The following is a 22609-nucleotide window of genomic DNA, read 5'->3' as shown; positions in this document are numbered from 1 at the left end:
CAAAGTTCTCTTGATGGCATTTAAGACTTTTTAAGTACTAAAATTACAATTTGAATAAAAATATAAAATAAATTGTAAAATAAAAGCACTATATAAACTTGAGTTGACAGAAACATATTCCAGCAAATAATCTATTGAGTCCATTGACAATTCCTATTTTATTATAGTAGCCTGGATTGTAAACAAAGGTAAAAGGTAAAGGTTCCCTTTCACATATGTGCTAGTTGTTCTCGACTCTAGGGGGCGGTGCTCATCTCCGTTTCAAAGCGGAAGAGCCAGTGCTGTCCGAAGACGTCTCCATGGTCATGTGGCCAGCATGACTGAACGCCAAAGGCACACAGAATGCTGTTTCTTTCCCACCAAAGGTGATCCCTATTTTTTCTACTTGCATTTTTTATGTGCTTTCGAACTGCTAGATTGGCAGAAGCTGGGACAGGAGCTCACCCCGTTAGGTGGCACTAGGGATTCTAACCGCTGAACTGTCGACCTTTCGATCTACAAGCTCAGCGTCTTAGCCATTGAGCCACCGTGTCCCTTTTGGCTTGTAAATAGGACTCCTCTTAATTAGTGTGGGCCAAGTTAAGGATTGGCCCAAGGGATTACTGAATTTCTCTATTTTTGTTTCCTCTCCTATCAAACATCACCTGTTAATTGGAAAATAAAAACCAATCACCATCCCTAACATGATAAGTTTGGACAGATGTTTAAAATAGCTGTCAAGTTGCCAGGGTATGTTTAAATCAAGGTTAAGATCAAGCAAAGAAGAGGCCCAACCTCAATTACTCTGGCCAAAAACTATTTAATTCTATTAAAAGAAATAGGGCCTATTTATATACATAATAGATTTTAACTAAATTTTATTAGTTAAACAAAAGTTGTTTAACAAAACAACTTCATATATACTAGCAGGTATAGTATCAACAGTAAAGTGTAACACAAACACAGGATGGATTGTAAAGTTTATATTAAAAAATACAGTACTTCGGTTGCTGCACCAAGAAGGGGGGAGTCAGAAATTGAATACTTATACTATTTAATAGGGGTCCCCCCCTTTTAGTGTTTATAATAATATAGTGGAGATTTTGGCATTAAGCTCAGTCTCAAGGTTTTTCCATATCAGAAAACAATTCACTGTTATCTTTTATTAACATGATTTATTTATTTGATTTCTATAGCCATGTACTAAGAATTTTATATAACAAGTAATTTTTTGGCATTAATTGATATTACCTCTTTTTAAACACTCTATAATAAAATGTTGTAAGAATTCTTATTTTGGGTAAATAATTAATGCAGTCTAATTTCCTTCATTTTATTTTAGTTTAAATGGAAGAATTTTCCCCCAATTAAATAGTTTTAGTGAAGATCTCTTACTTTTTCAGTTTTAGGTTGCTTCTACACAAAAGCCATGTCACCTTGCAAAGCAATGCTTTGCTATAATTTTACCTGAAAGATTCCTCACAGAACTAAACATATAACACTATTTTAGTTAGCAGCATAATTCTCTAGGGCGCAGCTTCCTGTTTACAATCAAAACGATCCTCCACTGGAGATAGCCTTTTAATTTTAGATTGAAGATCCTGGTAACTGTTTACTGTTGATTCAAGTTGGCACAGTATTTTTAAATTCTTTAAAGCCATTCTTAATTTTACTATGTATGTATGTATGTATGTATGTATGTATGTATGTATGTATGTATGTATTCTTTCATGGTTTTATAAAAAATAATATTCTGCTATATTAAAAAACCCCAATCATGTCAATGAAAGGAGTTTGGTAATTATATTTTTCCCTCAGAATTGCAGAGACAACAGAAGGAGTTAACCATCTTCCTGTTAAAAGTAGAGTGAGAAAAACCTACTAAAAGCAAATTACTAATAAACAAATGAAATCTGAAACACTGCAACAGTGCTTTGCTATTTTCTCTAGTTTCACAATATTTTATTGTGTATGTGGGGGGGGAGGTTAATTAACAAAACATAGAAGTATAGTGCAGAAAACATGCTATTGAGTAAGGGATAATGTAGAAAGGATTTTTTTCTATAGTCTGCCATGCATTTCTGATTGCAAACACATTTTGTATCAGTCTTCTCTGCTCAGATTTTACTTATAAAACACAAGGCAAATCTTATTAAACCTATCAGAGATTACATTTGAATAATATACACACAGGATCCAGTTTTAATGTTACAATCCTTACAATACTCCTCAATTTACTTTCTTTTCCTTTTTTTTGGTTACATTTTGAAACGTATATTGGAATAGAATCATTCTACAATAATTCAAGAGCAGACCCATTTAATTATTTTTAATTGGGCACACACCCATTTCAACTGCTTGCTTTCCTTCTCTTTTTGAATCAAAAGTCTAGAAAAGATGGTTTGAAAAATATAATTAAATTAAAGAGAGGATGTAAAGGTATTTTCAGTGCCAAAATTGACAAAAAAATTAAAAAATCAAGAAGTAAGTTTATATTTGAGTATAGAAAAAGATAAACAGGTTTCAAATCAAAATTGTAGTGTTCATATCTTACACAATAAAAATTAAATACATGTATGTAACAATGTTAAAGGGTTCCATTACAGGAAGACAGAATACACTTAAATCAAGTATGAGATTCTAAAAAGATGTTTACTTTCTGCATTATAGCCAGTGCTATGAGAACATCAACTGGAAATAATCACTGCAATCCTCTATAAAATGTAAATGAAAAATAGATGACAATTGTAGAAAATGGGAAGCAATGTGGTGCATCATTAACTCAGCACCATATTAAGAAGTATAAAAAGATAATTCATTTGATGGCACAAATATTTTTTTATAGAAAATGTACTATATAGCAAAATCTTGAAATAGTTTAGCAATAATTATTCATATTTCCGAACATTAAATATCATTTACTTTATGTACCGAAACAGAATATAGCACATGATTTCCATAGTTTTTGATACTTCAAGTCAATCCAATAATTCCAAGTATTCTTCAACTGTGGAGTTTGAGTTTTTTCCTCTGGACTAACATGGATTCCATTGCTTTTTCTTCTGGGAGAGGCATTTGGTTCTCTTATAACAATTTACTAAAGAAAATACATTCCACAACACTGGAATGCTAATCTGCAAAGGATTTAAGAGACATAACTGCAAATAAGATAATAGTCTGAGTTCAGAATTGCTGCTATGTAACAAAGTATTTCTTCTTTTCAAGGAAGAGACTTTGTTACAACAGAAGCTCCAGAAGAAGGAAGAGAAGCAATCTTATATTGATACTTTTTACTAAGTTTTCCTGTCTAATTAACTACAGTGTTAGTAAATGCTAAACGAAATAAATATCAAAATTTGATTTTGAAACAGGATATTAGCAATCAAAGTGCAGTTGCGAAAATGGGTATAATGAGCAATGTAGTTTGAGAAAATTGTCAGGAACAAACTTTCTGAGAAATAAAATACAAACTATTCTAAAATACAGTACCCGCATAGATGATAGAACCACCTCAAATGCTAAACAAGCTCAAAATAAATTAGTGCTTGGATGGCTCATCAACAGCCTATAGAGGAGGTCAGGAAGTAAAAAAAATAGCAGCATGAAATAATCTCTATGTATTGCTGCTAAGAGAATTAACGGATGGCAGGAAGTAACCAGGGATTGAGTGTGAGTCTAAGGAAATGTTGCTTTAAAAAGAAAATATATCCTATGTTAAACAAATATACTATACAAGCACACATATATCCTGTTTAAAACCTATTACTCTAAATTAAACACATCAGAAAAATCCCCTAACAGCCATAGTTTTACTGTATAAAATCACATAAAAACTTATATTTTTCACTAAAAAAAAATTCCCATATTGTGAAAACCTTGCTTATTCCCAACCTGTGTTGTTGCCTAGTGTTTGTTAATGGACTTCTGTTATTTGTAATATTAGCAACCCACATTTTCTACTTTTAAGGTAATAATTATGTTCCATACCTTTACTAGAGGATTAATAACGCCAACATTAGGACTTGCATTAAAAACTTTGTTGAAGTTAGTCTCCCTATTGACTAGTTCCAGTTGATAGAATTTTTTGTCATCCTAATAAAGGAAAGAATATGTTCATGTTGTTTTCGATATATTCAGTTGTGATTATTTAGCTAGTATGACCAAACTTTATTCACAGAAAAAATCTTCACTTCAAATATGAAACTGTTGAAGCTGAACTAAGATTGGCAACATTTGTTCCATTTATGTAATAATTTGTGGCATTCCTATAATCCTCTATAGCAGCATTAGTATTCTCACTTTGCATTGAATTCAAAGACTCTATAAGACAATTTTTTGCTCTCCTGTATTGTGATACAGGAAGCTGCAAATGGTTCATATTAGCAAATTTCTTATCAGCATAATTCAGAAGATACTTATTAGAAAACATATTAAAATAAATATGGTTTATATAGATGCCAACCAGGAAGGAAAAGGTACCCTCCCCCCCAGTGTTTTAAAATTTCTCAAGCATTGTGATCTATAATACAAAAGATACAATTCTATAAGTAACATTTCCAGTACATATCTGTTCTAAACAGAATAGAGAGATTAAAAAGAATTAAATTATTTTAAAGGCTAAATTATGAACAACTGTTTAAGAGTACAAAAAGAGATATGGAATTGTGTGTGCAGCTTAGATAACTGAGATTAAAACTAAAAGTCACTTTCATTTAGATTGTTGTCTTTCACATATAATAGATGTTTGGAATATTTGACAAAAAATACTAGCATCTCATATGCTCAAAACAAAGGCCACCAAATTATCTTACAATCAGCTTCTTTATCAGCTGATCCCTCTCAGCAATCAGGTCTTTCAGCTCTGCAATAAGCTGCAGGTCTTCTGGCCTTGGTTCCCTGTTTTGATATTTATCTTCCATTTCTTCTAAACTTTATAGAAGACAAAAGTATCACCAATGCATTAATAATGAGTCAAAGTTACAAGATAACACTGTAAATCCATATTATTAGATTAATTCAATAAATAAATCTATTATATATAAAAAGAGGTATAGATTTATACCTATAAACATCTTTTTGTTGGCTATGCTAAAGAAAATGTCCTAATTTATAATTAAAATAACATAACCTTAATAATTAAATTATAATAAATCAACTGAGTGAGAAAGTATCATGCTAAGAACTAAAAAAAAAAAAAACCAAGTTAGTATAAGCAGTCAAAATACCACAGAATGAAAGCAGAAATTAAGAAAATTGCAGAAAAGTTCTAAAAAAACAGTGAAGAAGCATTAAAGGAGTGAGTGAAAATAAATTAATTTACAGAAAAATACTGAAAGGCCAAAAAAACAGAGCCTTGAATTTGTAGAAAGGTTAATAATTTTTGAATTAACCTTTCAGATTGCTATCTGGTTTTGGACTTTTATATGGATTCTAACAGACAAGGGTAAACATTGAACAAACTGAAGCTATATGCTGATATGATGGATTCATATGGATTATTAGGTGCGTTGATCTGGATGCAGTTGAAGAACCAGATGGGGTTTCATATATATATAAAGATCAGGTTTTCCCCCAAGTGCTGGGACACACATTAGAACTAATTGGCTGGCATCAAGTTTTTGTTGCTTTTAATGTTTTAATCGGCTGAGTTTTATGGTTTTAAAATGATTTTATATGTCTTTTAATTTTTAATCGGTAGCTGCCCAGAGTTGGTTGAAAGATGGGCAGCCATATAAATGAATAGGGCAAACATTCTGAAAGCTGGATTTTATCCTCTCAAATGAGATTAATAGATGCAGAAGACGCCAACTTGCTCTGTGGCCCAATGGAAAGATAGTTTAGAATACAGTATCTGGCTCGATTAGTGTCAATTTATGAATCCCAGTTGATGCAGAGTATGCAAGAGACGTTCAGATTGTATTATGCTAAATATATATTAAATGTACCAATTGCCTTTTTCTTACTATACATAATTTGAAATTCTGCTTTGGTTTTAAAAGTCCTTCATAATTTTAATCAGGTTTTCTGATGATTACCAGCATTCATAAAAGTTGTTGACACTATCCCCTCAAGCTTTATCCTAGAACATCTTAGGTTCACTATTACCTAGCATATTTTCTATCAGTCAGGCTCATACAGTAACTGAACTCTCTTATTCCCTAATTACAGACAGACTATATTTGGAAAGTTTAAAAACTTTTATGAAATACTTTTATACTTCATTAAAATCTGCAGCTTTTATTTGTGGTCATGGCTCCAAAGCTAGTGCTTTAAGTTTGGGTTATTATGTAGTAAAACTAATTTTGATTTCATTATATTTTATGATAAATATTAATATATTGAACAAAAATCTTCTATCGTCTTTTGAAGAGGCAGTTTAGACCAGATTCCCCAACCCTTGGAACGTGCAAGCGGCAAGCAAGTGTGCGAGTACACAAAGCTCCATTTGTGCAAGTGACAGGCACACGCAGAAAACCATCCCCTCTTCCCTCACCTTTGCTGCTGCCAGTCTGCAGAACTAGAAAGGTTGAGGACCGCTGGTTTAGACTATTCTTCTGACTTACAGAAAGCTCTATGCTTCTTTATTACAAGAAGCAAAACTTAAATAGAAAAAAGTATTATTTTAGGCAGTTTGTCAGTTCAAATTTCATTACAAATGGAATCTTACCATTTTAAAAGAAGCATACCTATATAAACAGCTATTTAACTTTGCTTGTACATTATTCTCTAAGCTTCAGACTCAGATGAATAAGAGCTGGGCAAGAGTTTACAATCTATTATGTCTTTGCACTGTAAAGATATCCAATAATTATTAGTCAGTAACCATAACACTTGAGAATTTAAAAGGCCCTTAGCTGCATTTTTTTCTAAAGACATTATATTTTTCTCCAATAATAAAAGTATCCAAAAAGATATGAGAATGTAGACTTTTGTAAGATATGATAGTGCTTAATAATTGGGAAAGTAAACTGGAAACTTAATTAGAAGACATAGCTTCAGTGTAATGAAATTAACATTACAAAGAGAAACATGAAACACAGAAATATACGGTGGCATAGATGTTTGTGGGAAGACACAGTTAATTAAAACCATTAATATAAACAACATTATGTAATATGGGAGTTATTAGTTTTAAAAATATTGCATCAATTTAACCAGAGGCACAAAAATAAAATAAGAGGCTTACCAAGCATCTTTAGTGTGATGTTCAGTCCTAATGAAAGGATGTATTAAATGGTGGTATTTATTTATTTTTTTAAAAAAATAGCTGCCCAACTCATTCTGTGATTCTGGGCAGTTTACAAGGATGAAATCTTAATACCAAAACAATACTGCTCCCCCCTTCTCCCGGCAACAACAATCAGACTAGCCACTTAATTGGCTCCCTATCACTCTGGGGTCCCCAGGCCTGTTGGCAGAACCATGTCTTCAGGGCCTTGTGAAAGACTCTAAAAGTGTGGGTCAATCTTATTTCTGCAGGGATAAGGGAGGGAGCCACCATGGAGAAGGCCCTTCTTGATCCTGCTAGATGGACCTCCTTAGGAGAGGGGACCCATAGCATTTCCTGCCTCCCCATTCTAGTGGATCGAGTAAATATGACTGGAAAAAGATGTGGTCCCAAGCAATGTAGGATTTTGAAGGTGACAACCAACACTTTGAATTGGACCCAGAAGCAAATCAGCAGCCAATGCTGCTCCTGCAGGAGAGATGACACATGCAAATCTAGGCTTGCAAAAAACCATGCTGGCTGCTGCATTTTGGAAACTAATTGAAGTTTCCAAATACTTTTTAAGAGTGTGTAGAGCTGTTTGAAGTGCATCATCTAGCTGACCTAACAACTGATTGACTTTATGAGAATGCCCATTGTCCTTTTATTTTGTATTAGCCTCCAATACTTAATATATTACAAGGGTTAAGTGGAAGTATGATTTGGATGTCTTCTTACTTTTTCCCATGGGTTCAATTCTGCATTAGAGAATACACTAAGCTTCTCAGTTATATGTACTTTTACAAGCCTATGCCTCTCCAGTATCAATTGGAAACAGATAATGGTTATATATTATTCCACTCAAACTCAGCCCGTATATGAAATTGTTCAAGGTAGTAAAACTTACGAAACTTGCAAAGCTGAATTAATTTCCTTGAGCAGCTCTTGGGTCTTATTAAAATCTGCCAGCATACTTTGTTTCTCTCTGATGTGGTCAGCTGTCATGACATCCAGCTCTTTCTCATGTTTCTTGCTTAAATCTTGTTCATGTAGCCTGTTTCATTTTATGTTAAAAACAGTTATTCTTATGTCAGTTGGGTTCATTAATGTTGATATTTGAAAAGGCTTTGTGCACAGTGATACTGATAATTGAAAAATTATTACTATTTTTCCAACCTTTAGCTTATTTTTGTAATTTTTTTCATCTCCTTTAATGCTTTAATAATGAAAAGCAAATAAAATCAGTTTAATTAAATGGTCAAAATAGCTTTTTCCACTTGCTAACGTCTAGATTAATGTGCAATGCCATATGATAGGCAATCCCAGCCTAAATGCATTATTACATTAATCGATATTAGACTTCGATGAATACAGCAGTTTGAATTTGAGTACCTAAAATATTCCATGTAAAGTTAAAAAAAGGTTATCAGCTTTAGGAACTGCATTAATTAGAACTTGTTACCTGACATCAGAAATACTCATACCTAATTTGCTGATTAGATTCACTACGTATTCGTAGAATTTCCTTCCCTTTGAACTCCAGTTCCTTAGTTAATGCACTTATGTTCTCATGCAAAGCAAGTATTTCCTTATCCAATTCTGATATATGGTGGTCTCGATGCCTCAGTTCATCCTGTACATCTGATATTCGGCACATAAATTCTTTGTCCTAATAAGCAAGTATTAATAATCAAAGAAAACTTTGTAATAGTTCTGCATAGTATATTCATTTCTGCAGAAAAAACAAATTCAGTTTTTTCACTAAAATATTTATATTTCCTTATTAGTAGCTTAGATTGTATTTAAAAACAGAATATTTAAATCATTGGTGTTCAACCTTTTGGCTTGCCTGGGTTGCATTGAGTGGAAAGGAATTGTCTTGGGTCACAAAAAACATATATAATGTAGTTAATATATATATGCATCACATAATATGTTAAAAGTTTACATTCTTGTGCGGCTACTTTACTAACTGTCCAGAACCATATGCAGCCTGTGGGCCAAGGGTTGTACACTCTTGATTTAAATGACAATGTATCTTCCTTAAATTAGGGGATTCTTGACTTCTCTTTATTCCTCTTCATCTGTGAAAAATTAAATATAAAGTTAAACGGAATACTGAATAAGAATTATGAGATTGCAATTGAGTTTTAAGACTGAGTTGTACTTGCTTCTTTTCAGCCAACACAAGCTCCCCCCCACCCCCCACTTAAAGAGACTACTAAGACTGATCTCCAATTTGTCCGGTGTTTGATAGTGTCTACAATTACTATATTATCTTTGTTACTCTGCCTTCACCTTTATTTAGCACCAAAACATATTTCAACTAAGGTGTTTAGATCCAGACTTGTTCTTCTGCAAATAAAATATCTGATTTGAACTAAAATTCTCTTTACTTTAGCAGACTTTTACTACCACAAGCGGTTCCTAAAACTAATAAATAATACAGTTTTCTCCTGCCACCCACAATCCAGGGGTGAAATGCTCCCGGTTCGGACTGGCTCGGGCGAGTGGGTAGCGATGGCGGCAGGCAGTTCGGAGAACTGGTAGCAAAAATCCCTGCCCCCGCCCCCCATGCCCAGCTGAGCCGCGCGATCATCAGAGCCTTTTTTTTCTTTTAAATGGCTGTGACGAGCCAAGCTGAGTTGCCTGCTAATCAGGCAACTCAGCTTGGATCATCAGACCCATTTAAAAGAAAAAAAGTTTTTTCTTTTAAATGGCTTTGACGATCCAAGCTCTGATGATCCCAGCTGAGTTGCCTGCTAACCGGTAGCAAAAATCCCTCCAGCTTGCTTACCTTAGCTGCTGGTTGCAACGCCTGCCTTGCTTCGCTTACTGTAATACCTGCAATCCATTGCATCAGCAAGCAACTGAATCTCCCTGCCTGCAATCAAGCTCATCGGTGAGCAGCTCTATCTGCCTGCCTGCCTGCCTTCCTTCCTTCCTGCCTGCTTTGTACCTTTTATTGCGGGGATCTCCAACCTTGGCAATTTTAAGACTTGTGGACTTCAACTCCCAGCAAAGCTGGCTGAGGAATTCTGGGAGTTGAAGTCCACAAGTCTTAAAGTTGCCAAGGTTGGAGACCCCTGTTCTATTGGGTAAGTTTTTTTCCCCTTTGGGAGCTTTAAAAAAAAGAGTTAATTGGGGTTTTTTTAAGATGTTCTTTTTTTAGACCTAGCCATTTAAAGTTTAGGAAATTTTAAATTTAGCTGCTTTTATATAAAAATAAAAATAAAATAATATTTGTGCAGCTTTCTGAGATTTAATGTGTTTTTGTTGTGTTTCACTCTAACTACACAAACACACAAAATCTCACAAAGCTGTATGTGGAATTTTGTGTGTGTAAAGTATGAAAGTTGGTTTTTTGGACTTTTTGTGGCTGTGTGAGGTTCCTGTTTGTTGCAGGGGCCATTTTGGGTCTAGCACAGCTGCTTTTACATTATGGGTGAGCCAGTTGTGTTTTGTTGTGTGTGTGTAAAGTGTGAAAGTTGGTTTTTTGGGCTTTTTGTGGCTATGTGAGGTTCCTGCTTGTTGCAGGGGCCATTTTGGGTCTAGCACAGCTGCTTTTACATTGTGGGTGAGCCAGTTGTGTTGTGTTGTGTTGTGTGTATGTAAAGTGTGAAAGTTGGTTTTTTGGGCTTTCTGTGGCTGTGTGAGGTTCCTGCTTGTTGCAGCAGCCATTTTAGGTCTAGCACAGCTGCTTTTACATTGTGGGTGAGCCAGTTGTGTTGTGTTGTGTTGTGTGTATGTAAAGTGTGAAAGTTGGTTTTTTGGGCTTTTTGTGGCTGTGTGAGGTTCCTGCTTGTTGCAGCAGCCATTTTAGGTCTAGCACAGCTGCTTTTACATTGTGGGTGAGCCAGTTGTGTTGTGTTGTGTTTTGTAGGTTAAAAAAGGGCAAAGAAGTGATATTGACTTGGCCAAACCCACACAGTCATCTTACCACCAAGGCCTGCCCACTAATTAAGCCACGCCACAGAACCGGTAGCAAAAAAATTTAGATTTCACCCCTGCCCCAATCTCTTTCAGGGAAACAGGAGTAAAGGGGGGGGGGGAATCACCTACAGCCCTTCTCCTGTAGAAGCATCCTATGAGTGAAATTTCAGTCATAAAGAATCAGGCTTTAAGCCTATAGATATTAGTATAAAATATACAGTGCATTCCGGAAAGTACTAGTGTAAATTATTGTGGACTTGCTGCTGAAAGAGATGGATTATCTCAAAGATTACCATAATAATTAGCTGGTGTTTGAGATGCTTGTTTAATTTAATTCTCTCATAATGCTTAAACAGAACTTTTTTCCCCATTGTCTGCTTATTTTTCCCTTGTGTCATCTTATCCTGCTACTCTCTCACTTTGTTTTCTTTTCTGCTTTATGCAACTATCTTATCTCTTTAATTCATCTACATCCTGTTTTAATCTTTATTGCTGAAGAGAAGGAATGGAATGTGAGTGGGTAGAGAATGAATGGTTGAATGGCAAATGAAATATAAATTAACAGAATAATAGGATTGGTACCCTAGATCAATAAAACAAGGAAGGGGGCAGTGCATAATGGAGATGCAGGTTCTTGATTTGGATGGGTGGGTGGGTGAGCAGGGGGGCGGGTAGACAGATAGATAGCAATAGCAATATCACTTAGACTTATATACTGCTTCATTGTGCTTTACAGTCCTCTCTAAGCGGTTTACAAAGTCAGCATAATGCCCCCAACAATCTGGGTCCTCATTTTACCGACCTTCAGTGATTTGTGAGTTTCAATTTTTATTGGCAAAGTTTGGGAAAATTTTATTGCCAAACTTCTTCATTTTCAAGTTTGATAATTTGCTGCTGTCATTTAATTCTGTTACTTATCTTTGGAATAGCAGTTACAATTACTTCCGTTAAAAAATTAACATTGAGGTGATGGTGTAAGATAAGTTCTGAATCAGACCTGACTAGATTAGTCTGGTTGCAACATGTGGTTACAGCATGTGAACAATTTCATGCTTCATTCAAAAGCAACATAGTAACATGTTTAATGCTAATTTACAATTAGTGTATATTGATATATGGTTGTGAAACCTGGACATTAAATGCGAAAGCAATACAATGAAATTTAAATGGCAATAAGCTGGCTATATTATAACTAGAACAACTAGATCAACAGTGGTGAACATCAATCCTTGCTCGATGCCAATGGACCTTAAAAAAGACCAGAAAATATCCAAAGAAATGCTAGACAGATGATGTTATCAAATGTGTTAACTGGGAAATGACTTAAATACCATATATCAATTTTTGATCAAATAGCTTTTTTGTTACTTTATGATCAAAAAGATATATTAAAGGTCAAACACTTGTGCTATAGTTTTAAATATGTTAATAATCTTTAGGGCATAGAGTATATGTACCTGATGCCTGCTGAGTTCTATGCTTCTTTCAAGTTCCATTTTAGCTGCTGCTATTTCTTGATGATGATTGTGCCTGAGCTGATCAATTGCTGCAGCATGTTGATGATTCAGTTCAGAGCGCAAAGATGCTGAGAGATACAAATAAAGTATTTTAAAAAAATACTTCGCAAATATTTAATTTTTTTGATGGGTATCCATATAGTTAATGCATCATATAGTAAAGTTTTTTTCAAATGGCACGATTTGCCCATTGAGTTCCTTACTATTTACCAGCCATTGTTGGGAAAACCTTCTATAATAAGTGTACTACCCTGACATTCATCAAGACCACAATTTGTGTCTTCCTTATTATATGTTTGTAACCCACAGTTTCAATTTATTTTTGTTGTTCAAAATATTTGGTGTTACTCAAGCAAGAAAGTCATTTCAAAATGTGAAATTGTTCATATCCAAGTAACAGAACTTCCTATGAAAGAATTGTGTAGAGCACTCATGAATTTGGAAGGAAACTCATAAAGGCAAAATACCAAAATAAAGTATGACATATTTTTAAATTTCTGCTTTATCCTTATTATCTTGCTATTATTAGACCAGAAATATAATTTCTATTTCTGGAAAGAGTGCTCCTTTTTCAGGGAGTCATACTATTTTCCAGGATAGTTAAATAAGATGTATATATTTTTTGTATGTATATTTAAAAGTATATTTAAAAATACTCAATATTTTGTACCATGCACATTCAAAGCAGCAAGCAAATATTTTAAAAGGACATCAGTTACATATTCCAAAAAGAGAAACAAAAATAATCCAAAGATAATGATGATGATAATTATAGCCGATGAAGAATATTTGTAGATCAGGGCTGAAATGAGGGGTCTTTGGTGCTCTCTGACCTTGGTTTTCTTGCAGACATTTCATTATCCAAACTAGGTAACATCATCAGTGCTAGTCCTGATGATGTTATCTAGTTTGGGTAATGAAATGTCTGCAAGAAAACAACCAAGCTCAGAGAGATAATAATAGCAACCAGATACGTGAATCATACAAGGAAAGTATATTATATAATCTGTGAAAGGCTCAAGGAAACAACTTCATTATCTTTCTGTTAAGCCAATATTCTCTTTTTTTTCTTTCTAATATTCAATTTGATGATGTTGAACAATCACCACTGTACTTCTTTTAGTGATTTGTTTCTCTGAAATTTTAAATACTGCATTGTATTTTTGCAAACCTTGACTTTCTCCAATGATGTGGATACTTCTCCCTAATTTTTTATGGTCTGATTTTGCTCTATTTCTGTTGAAATGAGGCACTGATATTGATAGTGAAAAAAAGACAGATATAAAGATAACACTAAAGAAACTACTATTATCAAAGATAATGAAAAAGGAGAGACAGGAATATAGCCCAGAATATGAAAACAGAACACATCTATCTAAAACACCTATGGAAAAGCTTTATTTAGCCAGGTAGAATTTTATGAAAAATCTCATAGCAGAGTTGTCAACTTGATCTAAGAGATGATAAATCATAACAATTGTAAAGACTGAGTTATAGTATCATTTATATTATAAACTGTGAGGTATTAATTACCCTTCAAGGAATACCCTAAGGAACGCTGCTACTTTTCATCTTAAAAACCTACACGGTTTCAAAGAGAGATCCAACCTAAAACTAAGGATGTATTTCCTGATAGTGAGAATAATTGACCAGTGGAACGGCTTGCCTCCAGAAGTTGTGGGTGCTCCATCATTGGAGATTTTAAAGAAGAGATTGGACAGCTAATTATCCAGAACAGTATAGGATCTCCTACTCCAAGGTCCCTTCCCACTCTGTTATTCTGTATTCTGTACTCTGTATGTATGTCTTCCAAACATAGAAAGTGGCAGATGACCTAGGGAAGGCTGGTGGATTTCAAAAATGTTTTACATTGAAAATCACCAAACCTTAGGACTATAAATTAGCTTGAAAGTCAGAAAAACAGCCCACAAGAAGACAATGGCAAACTATTTCTGTATTGTTAGCAAAACTAAAGCCAAATTCCTACATCGTTGTGTATCAGGCAGCAAATTATATCTGCCCTCTAAATCAAAGCTTACATTTTAAATTGTGACATGAAAGTACAGTACAGTACCAAGCATTGCTTTCCCTTCGTCTTCCAATTCAAAGCGAAGAGTCTGCACTTCCTGTTCCATTTCTATTTTGAAAACATCCATAGCTTGTCTGTGTGCATCTTTCAGTGTCTGAAGTTCTTCTGAATACTTCTGTTGCAAGTGTTCCTCAAGTTCCTATGGGAAGTAAATCAGTATGAGAATATTCTTACAATTAAGCATATAAAATTATGTTTAAGTTCTTATCTTATGGAATCTTATCTGTAGCTTCCCTATCTTATACAGTAAATCACTGTACTCTGGATGCTACTTAGCAAAGTGGTTTGGTTCTGAGACAACTGTAGACGAAAATAGGTGAGGGTCTCTTGGATGTTCAAAATAAAAATTAAGTATTTAATTAAAATAATGTTCATGTTTCTTTTTTTGTGACTTTTCATTTGAAAATGTGTGATATTGCCAATCCCCATTGAACATACCTTTTGCTCTTGTTCTTTTGTTTCTTCCATGCTCTGAAAGGCAAGGATATGTGCTTCTTTCATGGACTTATGTCTCTGCTGATGCTCTTCTTCCAGTTCTTCAATTTCTTGAGTCAGTCTCTGCTGCTCTTGACTAAACTGTGCCTGCAATTGTTGCATTGTGTTCTGAGACTGTGAAAGCTGCATTTCTAGGTTTTGCTTTAGCAGAGTGATCTAATTCACAGAAAAGCAAAATGACACAGAAATATCAGAATGAAATTCAAATTAAATTTATGCATAGATTTTTTTAAAACTATGATTAATGTTGGAAAAGTACAGAAATCTATAAACATGTTACTAGTCCACTGAACAATTACAATCTGAGCTGTAGTTTGAGATATGAGAGGAAATGTACAATGTACACAGGAATTTTGTATCTTTTTAAACATTGCATCCTTATCTTCTGGCATATGTTATTCACTAGCACATTTCTTTTAGGAAATGTTCAGGTATCCATTATAACATGAAACAAACATTTATAATACAAAAGATAGCAGAACCACTACAAAGATTGCCATTTTGCATTCTATAAACTGCCTCCCCCCAATTGTCTGTGACATGCTCAGATATCTAAAAGTCAAGTTCAAAGCTCTCAGACAGTTTCTTTTAATATCTAAAGCTTGTTAGAGTTCTTAAAAGTACAAAAATATTGCTTCATAAAAATAATAGATGAAAAATCTTCAATACACCTACTTAGGCAGGAATTCTAATGAACTCAATTGGGTTTACAATCTTATTTTTGGATTCTGGAGTAAATTACTAATTTTTAAAGAAATTAAATATCAGACTTTTATATTACCTCTAGAATTGTTTAGGACAATGAAAAAGAATAATCATATATTATATTTTAACATATTGTATTGCTTAGTGTGTTCAACTGTGGACTAAGGACAATCAGCTTCAAATTGCTATTTAGACATGTTGCTCAGTTCATGACTGTACATCTGGTATTATCTGACAATCAAACTCACCTCACAAGCATATCATTACAGTAAAGCAGTAGTACTATGTACAACGTCTTAAACTCTAGAAAGATAATATATAATCCCCCTAATTTGTAATTCCTTATTTCCATATTATGATTTTATGTCTTAACCCACACCTTTCTAGATAATTTCCTAAAACTCAGTTTTAAATTGAGTGATGTGCTAGCCATGCAGAGTAATGTACAGAGCTTACATGCTATTTTCAGGATGGGCAGTTCATGTTAGAGATTGAGATTAGGAGAAAATAATAGTATTGCAGCTGAGATCAGAAGGAAGAGCTATAATGATTTTATATCCAATTGGCATTCTTTCTATCAAAACCTGAATATACACTACAATAGTGTGTAATGTTCCAATATTACTATAATATTATATTGGTGCTATCGCTACTCTCTGAATAAGTTCACATAAAGTAATTACTAGTAAAGACCACAGGCATTATCACTAGTTGCATTCATAGTATATCACAGGGGTGAAATTCAGCAGGTTCTGGAGAACTGGTAGCAGAAATTTTGAGTAGTTCGGAGATCCAGCAAATACCACCTCTGGCTGGCCCCAGAGTGGGGTGGGAATGGAGATTTTGCAATTTCCTTTCCCCGGGAGTGGGGAGAGAATGGGGATTTTGCAGTATCCTTCCCCTGGAGTGGGGAGGGAATGGAGACTTTGTTAGTATCCTTCCCCTGCCATGCCCACAGAACCGGTAGTAAAAAAAATTGAATTTCACCATTGGTATATCAGCTTTCAACTAGCTTAACTGTAGGATTAAACTGATTAAATTTAGTTCATATGATCAGTGCAAACATTAAACTTCATTGGTCTATAAATATTTATTATGAAGATCATAATGCCAAATAATTACAAGAGTATTATTTAACACAGATGAACTCACAAATAATTCAGTAAAGGTACAGATACCCTGTATATAGATGAAAGAATTAATACACAAGTTAATTCAGGTTTAAGATTTCTATTGTGCTTTCATTTACAAGATAACATAAATGCTAAATGTATTACACAGTGCAAAATTTCTGAAGGCACTTTGTCAAATGCAATAGTGTGAACAAAGAATTCATCACTGAAATGTTGAGGCAGCAGTATTCTCAGGAGGGTGTGGGTATGTCTTCACATGTCTATGCATGCAGAGCTGCTTTACTTTATCAGCGGTCCCCAAAGAGGTTTTGTCTGGAGATACACATGCATGGACCATCTTCCTGAGAACACAGCTGCTTCAACACAACAGAGGCACATTGCTTAGGGCAATGTGGAATTCAAATTACCCCCTTGACCTATTTGTGCAGTAGAAAAGCATTTGTAACAAATTCAGTACCTTCTGTTAGATGTTGGATAAATGTTTGTGTTTCCTTCCACCATACAATTTTCTTTTATAACAACTTAGAATTATAGGATCCACTATAGCAGGGGTTCTCAACCTTTTCTCGCTCGTGGCTCAATTCTGAGCTTCATTTCTCTCTCTCTCTCTCTCTCTCTCTCTCTCTCTCTCTCTCTCTCTCTCTCTCACACACACACACACACACACACACACACACAATTACCATTGTAAGATATTTATTGTAAACTGCAGTGATTTTCAATATCTATACTGATGAAATTAGCACAGAGAATGAGATATATTGATTATGACAAATTGATTATATGCCTGGTTAGATGGCATCCTCAGAAACTTAACATTAGCATTTCAGACAGAAGATCATCCTTCTACAGCTGGAAACAATTTTGAGCTAATGGTTCCTCTGGATTCTTGATTTAAAAAAAAAAGCCTGTCAAATAGCTACAATGTATATTATTTAACTAACTGCTGTAGCATTTAGAGCAGTTTATATTGGTAGTCCATCACCATAAGAAAACTGCATGGCAGAACTAGATAGTTTTCCTGAAGCAACGAGGAAGAACAAAATCTATATATCATAAACATTTTCCAAATTCAAAAAGCCTGAGGGTAAAGTGGTATTCTTTCATCAGTCTTGTTTCTCTTTTATTCCCTCTTCTATGCACCCTGCTATAAATCTCACTATTGAACAAAAATGGAAACAATGGGTTTTAAAAACAAGAGGATTTCTCCAAAATCCTAGATCTCTGCCATGGAGGCCTTTGAGGAAATGGAATCTCTGGAAATTTTAAAATTAATATCCTTTTAGTAAATGAATCAGAGAGGGAAAATGATATTGTCTTGTATCACCAAAGGAGAATATAAATGCGCTTAGAAATCTTTATTGCTGACTATGGTAGTGTTTAAGAATAATAATTTTAGAGTTGATAGAAGAGTACCTAGATTTGTTCAATTAAATAAATCCTAATTCTAAAGGGAAGATTATTAGTTATAATATATTGTTTCATTTAAAATGGAAGTGATCATGGAAAATATAGTCTTGCACCCTTTACTGTCACGTTGATGTTTGTTAAATGAAACATGTATTTTTCTGGGAAATTGCTTCTAAAATCCAAAAAATACCTTGGGATGCAGAGCTATCATAGAAAATGTGTGGCTTTTTACTAACAGCTGTAGTAAAAGTATACCCATGCCTAATCTGATGCACTTTTCCCACTATTTCAATGCTGAACTTCCAAACACAATGGAATACTAAAATTCTTCACATTATTTAACAATGTTCACTACAGGAGTAAATCCGTGCTACATTTGCTGTGTTCTACTCTACCCAATTTAGAATTGAATATGGCTTTAATAGAAGTCTAATCGCACAAATGCCCCATTAATTTGTTTTTCTTTGCCAATGATCCATATTCACTTGGTCATTCCACAGCACTAATCAGGATTATGCATGAATCATGTTCTTTATAAAATGCCTAATAGCAATGTATTAATAATGAAAATTACATACAGTATTACTGTAACAAGCAACATACCTTATACTTAATTAATGTTTTGGTGTAAACAGAAATCCCCCATTCCCCCACAAAATAAATCACATTCGGCCCCTTTAAATGTAAGGATATATTTAATGTGGAATGCGAACATGCATAAAATAAACCATTTAACCAAAGAAACAATTTTATAAATTTATTATTCCCTTTTGAAAAATGAACAGGAACAAGGATAACTAAATTTTGTGAAAGCTACATGAAATATTGATGTTTGCCCAGAAATATTCCCAGTGGTACTATTATATTTGTGAAAAATGCCAATACCTTTAACTCTAATCTTTCTGTAACTTTGTACATCACATCCTAATAAATTTCTCAAGGCCAGTTTTGGGGAAGTATTCAGGTCAAGCAGATTAAACAAATAAGAGAGATTGACAAAAAATAGATAAGAAACATGCAGTCTTTCAAATTAATTTAACTGTGTTAATCGTGTTGATATTTTGAATACAGGTAATCCTTGACTTACCATGACTTTCATTTAGTGACCATTCAAAGTTACAACACTGAAAAAAGTGAGTTATGACTATTTTTCACACTTACAACCACTGAAGCATCTTGATGGTCATGTGATCAGAATTCAAATGCTTGGCAACTTACTCATAGTTATGACGGTTGCAGTATCCCATCATCATGTGATCACCTTTTGCAACCTTCTGACAGGCAAAGTCAATGGGGAAGAAGTCAGATTCATTTAACAATCATGTTACTAACTTAACAACTGCAGGAATTCACTTAACAACTGTCCTCATTTAGCAACAGAAATTTTGGGCTTAACTGTGGTTTGAAGTCGAGGATTACCTGTATTGACTTGGGTTAGAAATGCATATTTTAATGTTTAACTTAACACTTTAATTTTTAAGCCAAAAACAGAAATGTAAATGTATTTAGTGGCCAAAATTACAAAACTGTAATATCTTGCCATGCTATTGGAATGTTTGTTCTGATTTTAGAACAGTATGCTGAAAGTGCTATGGCTTTGAAATAGGCCAATTCCGATTTCCATTTCAAGATCAGATTATTTTTAAAAATTACTTAGAAGTTGGAACAATTGTTCCAAAGTTTCAGCCACAATCTTTTTTGTCCCACTGTAGTCATAGACATAAACATTAACATAACGAAATGCTATTTTATTTTTTCCCAACCTGCAACACAAACAGTTTTTTGCACCACTAATTGCACAGTTACATGTATTGTAATATTTTTGAAAATTTTTACTGGAATTGAACATTCATATGACCCAATACCTTGCTTAAAATTGAAAGGCTGCCAGAATAAATCTTCTTGATATGTGTATGCTACTTTTAAATTATAAAGTCATTATCTCAAAGTGCAAGCCATGATTATAATCTTGTCAAAAATTACAGCCATGGAGATTGCAATTTTATACCTCCTGATCTCTGATCTTAACTTTCTTATTTCTGAGGAAACATCTATAGGATTGCACCAAACGGAAGAAAATACCAGCAAATCTATAATACTGTAGCTCAAGAGATATTTTGCTTTACCAAAAAGTAGCATATTAAAGGAGTTGCCCATAAAATATTTGCTACAATAATTGAATATCTGAAGTCCAAGATTTATAATAGTTCATCCATAACTGAATCGCATTACTTCATGCTTTATAAAAAGGCTATGTAATATGCAAATAGAAGCTGCAAGCTTCTTTTCAGTATATAGAATGACTGATATCTGATAGCAAATATAAATACAGACATAGTGAAAGCAGGTCACAGCTATTTATGAAAATATGTAATCTCTTTCTATAAATATTTTAATTATTTCATTTCAAAGGGTTAGATTTTAAAGCAACATTGCCCAGTATGCAAGCTGAAAAGTACAGGCATGCCCTTGCGTACAAACTGTAAGTGCAACTCACTTACATTGCTGATAGATTTATGCAAAGCTTCACCAAGATAGTGCCGCTATGAAGGAAAGATCACAAGAATAAAAGGAATAATTCAGAAATAACTAAGAAGATGGAATAAAAAAGGGGCAGTAAAAGACAGAACATTCATATTGATATGATAAAGGAAATATGTTCAGAAAAACTAATATAGAACAGTTTTGCTATGGTTTTATAAATCTTCTGAATACTTAATAAAATCTACTTAATAAAAATGTTTTGAATCTTTTTAAAAGATAAAAATTGCAAATGTCTATATTATTTCAGAATTATATACAGTTTCTAAATGAAATTATTTTATCTTTTAGCCCAAATAGTGTTCTGCATAAAATTTAATAAATAAATTCCTGAAAAACTGGCAAATATATTTGTTAGCATATCTGTTTAGAAATTTAGAAAAAAAAAGTTCAGCTACATTTTTCAATACTGAACATATACATTTTTTTACTTCTAAAATAATTTTGCATCATACCAATCCCAACTTAATTCATAAATTCTTTCTTTCTTTCCTTCTTTAAATATGAACTTTATTATATCTACTCCATAGCAAAATTAATAAATTGAAATTTATTATATACTGCCATTTATTAACAAGCTAAAGATGTACTGTCAGCATGTATAAGTGGTACATCACCATATACATTAAATGCAGTATGGGTATGAGGACCATATTTGTTAAAATTGAATGATGGATAATTTCACTGTTGGATACATGATTCATTCCCAGTCATTTGTTCTTTCAATCAAATTAAGAACCTTAAAATGCTTACTGATCTATGATATACTTCCTAAATTATTAATTAATGTTTTATCAAAATCACAATTTACAAAAAGATCAGTTAACTATTAAAATTATGTACTAATCAAACTATTATTTGTAGCTGCTGAACCAATCTCAGGGGTAGTTAGCTAATAATAAAATTAACTCAGAAAATCTCAGCCACAAAAAAACATTCTAATCCAGAAAAACTATGAGATCTTTGCCAAATGGCAAAACCTGCTTCCTTTACATTTATGACACCATAATTAAGAAGAAGAAACCATAACTCCTTGGTTAACTAGGCTGACATATTTCCAGATACATACTTTAAAGACCAAGTTCAAACTTTATTCAGTATGGCTGCTCATTTTATTGGACATTCTACAACGTTATTTTTTCTTAGTGAAGAAAGCATGAATTCTTGCTATTATGCAATGATCTAGCAATAGAATCTTACTTTTGTATTGATGGAAGAATTTCCACTGAATTCAATGGAACAATCCTAGGAATTATTGGGATTGTCCTAAAGGATTTCAGAATTAAAATTATATTTTGCTATTACTTAATTTCTAAAATGTGCAAGTTGAACACCGAAATATACATCCCATATCCTATTTAATCTTAGTGTATATGTGTATTTCTTGGGATTTTAATTTGTGTTCAGCTACCTACTGTTATTGTTTTCAGTATCTAGCTGTGATATGTAATGCTAGTAATGGATGAAGCTAACTTACTTCTTTCAAAAAAAGAAACACAAGAATTTGTGTTAAGAATTTGAAATTCTTAAAACACACCACAGAATAAAAAAAGATAAGTGCTTCCTCCAATGTCTGCTAGCAGAAGAAATGTGTGCATCA

General features: G+C 33.5%; 1 protein-coding gene across 2 annotated transcripts in view; it reads right to left on the bottom strand.

Annotated features, from left to right (window-relative positions):
- The window catches only part of FAM184A (family with sequence similarity 184 member A), a 56877-nt gene that overhangs the window by 4306 nt on the left and 29962 nt on the right, over positions 1–22609 (bottom strand). Inside the window, exons 10-17 of one of the 2 annotated variants that reach the window (XM_070932769.1) lie at positions 15164–15376; positions 14711–14864; positions 12577–12704; positions 8671–8855; positions 8094–8240; positions 7166–7192; positions 4791–4908; positions 3967–4071 (exon numbers count right to left, since the gene is read on the bottom strand). In XM_070932769.1, coding sequence (XP_070788870.1) covers positions 3967–4071; positions 4791–4908; positions 7166–7192; positions 8094–8240; positions 8671–8855; positions 12577–12704; positions 14711–14864; positions 15164–15376 — 1077 coding nt within the window. The remainder of the gene's footprint in view (positions 1–3966; positions 4072–4790; positions 4909–7165; positions 7193–8093; positions 8241–8670; positions 8856–12576; positions 12705–14710; positions 14865–15163; positions 15377–22609) is intronic. The other variant, XM_070932770.1, reaches the window with a different exon arrangement.

This window comes from Pituophis catenifer, unplaced genomic scaffold (genome assembly GCF_029215685.1).
Source record: "Pituophis catenifer annectens isolate HBS135680 unplaced genomic scaffold, rPitCat1.0.hap2 SCAF_1, whole genome shotgun sequence".
Lineage (NCBI taxonomy): Eukaryota > Metazoa > Chordata > Lepidosauria > Squamata > Colubridae > Pituophis > Pituophis catenifer.
This window is presented reverse-complemented; position numbering and strand designations above follow the sequence as displayed.